The 2,832-nt window shown below is 40.3% G+C and overlaps 1 protein-coding gene across 1 annotated transcript in view; it reads right to left on the reverse strand.

The window, feature by feature from the left end:
* The window catches only part of DPY30 (dpy-30 histone methyltransferase complex regulatory subunit), a 5,087-nt gene extending 2,562 nt beyond the window's left edge, over positions 1–2,525 (reverse strand). The window contains exons 1-3 of the mRNA XM_005416238.2: positions 2,451–2,525; positions 2,319–2,366; positions 1,002–1,144 (exon numbers count right to left, since the gene is read on the reverse strand). Of these exons, the coding sequence (XP_005416295.1) occupies positions 1,002–1,144; positions 2,319–2,366; positions 2,451–2,486 (227 nt within the window). The 5' untranslated portion in view covers positions 2,487–2,525. The remainder of the gene's footprint in view (positions 1–1,001; positions 1,145–2,318; positions 2,367–2,450) is intronic.
* Positions 2,526–2,832: the final 307 nt, after the last annotated feature.

The raw sequence follows: 2,832 nt of genomic DNA on the forward strand, positions 1-2,832 counted from the left end.
AGGAAAGGGAAGGAAAAAGTTTGCCTGTCATACAGGTATTCAGAGTGGAAGGGTGGAGTATTGACCTTGGGCTGTGTTTTACATTTGAGTCTGCAGCAGAACTCCCACAGATGTCAGCTGAAAATCTGCACATCCCTCAGGTGTGCACATGGGTGGACCTTCCTAGGTGCCTAATTTTGCTTAATTAGCTGTCTGTACACTGCAGTTTAAATTCCCAACTCCTTTTGAAGTTCATTCACTGTTGATGGTTTTTCTGACTGTAGGTGCCATGATGCAATTATGGTCATCTGTATCAGCTTTTGATTGTATAATTTCAATTTGAGAGATGGTTACATGCAGTACAATTTGCCACTAGTGAGGATACACCAAGATGCTAGAAATTAGTTTTGTTAAGATGAACAAATGTTTGCTTTTATTGAAGGATACCTGTCTACACTGACTGGTAAAGAGAGCTGGGGCACCTCAACAGCATAATCTTTATTCAGAGGATAAACCATCAGTCTGCTTCTGTAAGAAGCAGACTGTGTTTACAGTGCAGGCTCAGCCACACCCTTTAGAAACTGTCTTAATCTCTGACAAAGATGCATGTCATGCCTGATTTGTCTTTCCTTCTCTTAAATGTCAAGCAGAACTGTTTATAATTCCACACAACAAAAATCTTCAGAACTAGAACATCCTCTTGTCTTGCTTCTCTAAGGTGAATTATGTGATAAAATTAATAACAAAACGTCTCCCATTTTTCCCTCCAAAACTTTCACAGTAGCATACCTTATTGGGAGATCATGAATTCAAAAAATAACTCCTGTCATGCCATGTGTCCCTAAGTGAGGAACCCACCCTGCATGGGCAATCACAGCAATTCAGGGGTTTATAAACCTGTTATAATGAGGACCTCACAAAGAGCAAAACCATATTTGGTGTGGGAAGCCTGAAAGGTGCGGCACTGCCCGAGTTTGAGACCTGCATTTCCTAGGAGCAGAAGGAACACAAAAGCATCTTACCTCTCTTTTGCAAGAACAGCAAGTCCCTGTAGCAAGATAGGTACAACTGTCTGATCCAAGTAGGCACGTGTGGGTAATGACTGAAGATCCACCTTCTGCTTTGATGTTTTCTCAGCATTTAGTTTCTCATTTTCTACTATCCTCTGAAGTAAAAAAAAAAAACCAAAAAAAAACCCAAAACAAACCATGAATGAACATTGGTAATAGCAGCCACATCTACTTTGAAGTGTGTGTGCAAAGTACCCATCTCTGCAATTCAATGGCAATAATTTCTTTACATCTTTTAAGAATATTTAAGTGCATACTTTTCCTTGCACAAAAATCTAATCCAGAGGAACCTTTTGTTAAATTCCTGTGTTTCGGAGAAACAATGTTAAGAAGTTGCAAGTTTTCTACACGAGGAGACATCCAATCCCAGTAATTTTTATTTCTGCTTTTTTTTTTAATTTCAGTTCAAGTTCACTGATTTGAACTCTACACCACTAAGACAGGAATGACTACCAACAAGAGTCTCAGTTAGATGGTTCTAACACAAAATGGTAAAAGCACAAGGAATTCAGGGGAAGCCTGACAAAGGGGACTCAGCTAAAGTCAAGTACTTAGTGATTGTGCTCTGTGCAAGTATAGATGGACACTTTAAAGAAAACATATGCAAAATGCTTCTAGGTACTTTTTAATCAAAAAGTGCTGCATCACCTTACACCACTAACTGTAGTTGAAAAGTGATACCCTCCCACTGCCAGTAAACCAAATGTATTCAGTGCAATGTACATGAATCTACTGGCATGGGACCAGTGTGTTATGGTTCTGTAGGAACCATGGAAGCTGAGGCATGGACACAAGCAGTTATCAGAGATGAGTCTCAGAAGATGTTTCAAAATAGCTTCCGCAAAAGCTGAGCACAGAGCAGGAACTTATAATAAAGGGAGACTGAAGGCTTTTCTTTAACAAGAAGAATAAATAAATGCCATAGAGTTAGGAAGTGATTCTCCCAGTCTACTCAGCATAGGTTGAGCCTAATGTGGGTGGCTTTTTTTCTGCCATAATATATATCTCTCACAGATAGCAACAGAACAGATAATAATCATAAGATACTTAAAAAAAACCCTCAACTCATTAAAAGGCTCATTATCTACTTCAGTATTATTTAGAACAATGAAAGTAGCACAACAGAGAATATATTTACAGCTATTTCCACCAGGGACAGGTATTGCTTAGTTCCATTGAAGATATTACATTTTCTGAAGTTCAAATCAGGAGTCAACTTCTTTCCCCTAATCCCAAAAGTGACTTCTACTGCAACAAAATCTTTGTTACCTCTACATTTTCAGTGAGGCCGTATTCGGAATGAGGATTTTCAGGAACCTGTAAAATAACACATGGTTAGCAAAGCTAAAATTCTCCTTCAACTCATGTAACATAATGCACATAAACCATTTCTTGTAATACCTGTGGCTGTCCCTCCATAATCTGTTCTCCCTCCATGATTCAAAAAGTGAAATTTGATGGACGTCCAAGAAGATCTAGGAAAGCAACAAAAAAACTGGTCAGTAGGCTGAGATGAAGCCCATGTGAGCTAAGTGATATTGCATCACTTGGTTACTAATGGTTACCAAGGCACAATTACTAGAAAGCACAGGGAGTTGCTCCGTGCTCCCCCCCCGCCAAACTTGAACTGGTTTCTCCCGCACGCAGAACCGACAAGTGCCTTTAAGTTTCGCGTTACGTCCGCTGAAGAGAGCAGTACTGGGATTAGAAAGCACAGCACTCATCCCCCCGGGACGCCGGAGACCACCATTTCCCTCCTTCCCTCCGTCCGTCCATCCCTCCC

Source organism: Geospiza fortis, unplaced genomic scaffold, assembly GCF_000277835.1.
Source record: "Geospiza fortis unplaced genomic scaffold, GeoFor_1.0 scaffold41, whole genome shotgun sequence".
NCBI lineage: Eukaryota > Metazoa > Chordata > Aves > Passeriformes > Thraupidae > Geospiza > Geospiza fortis.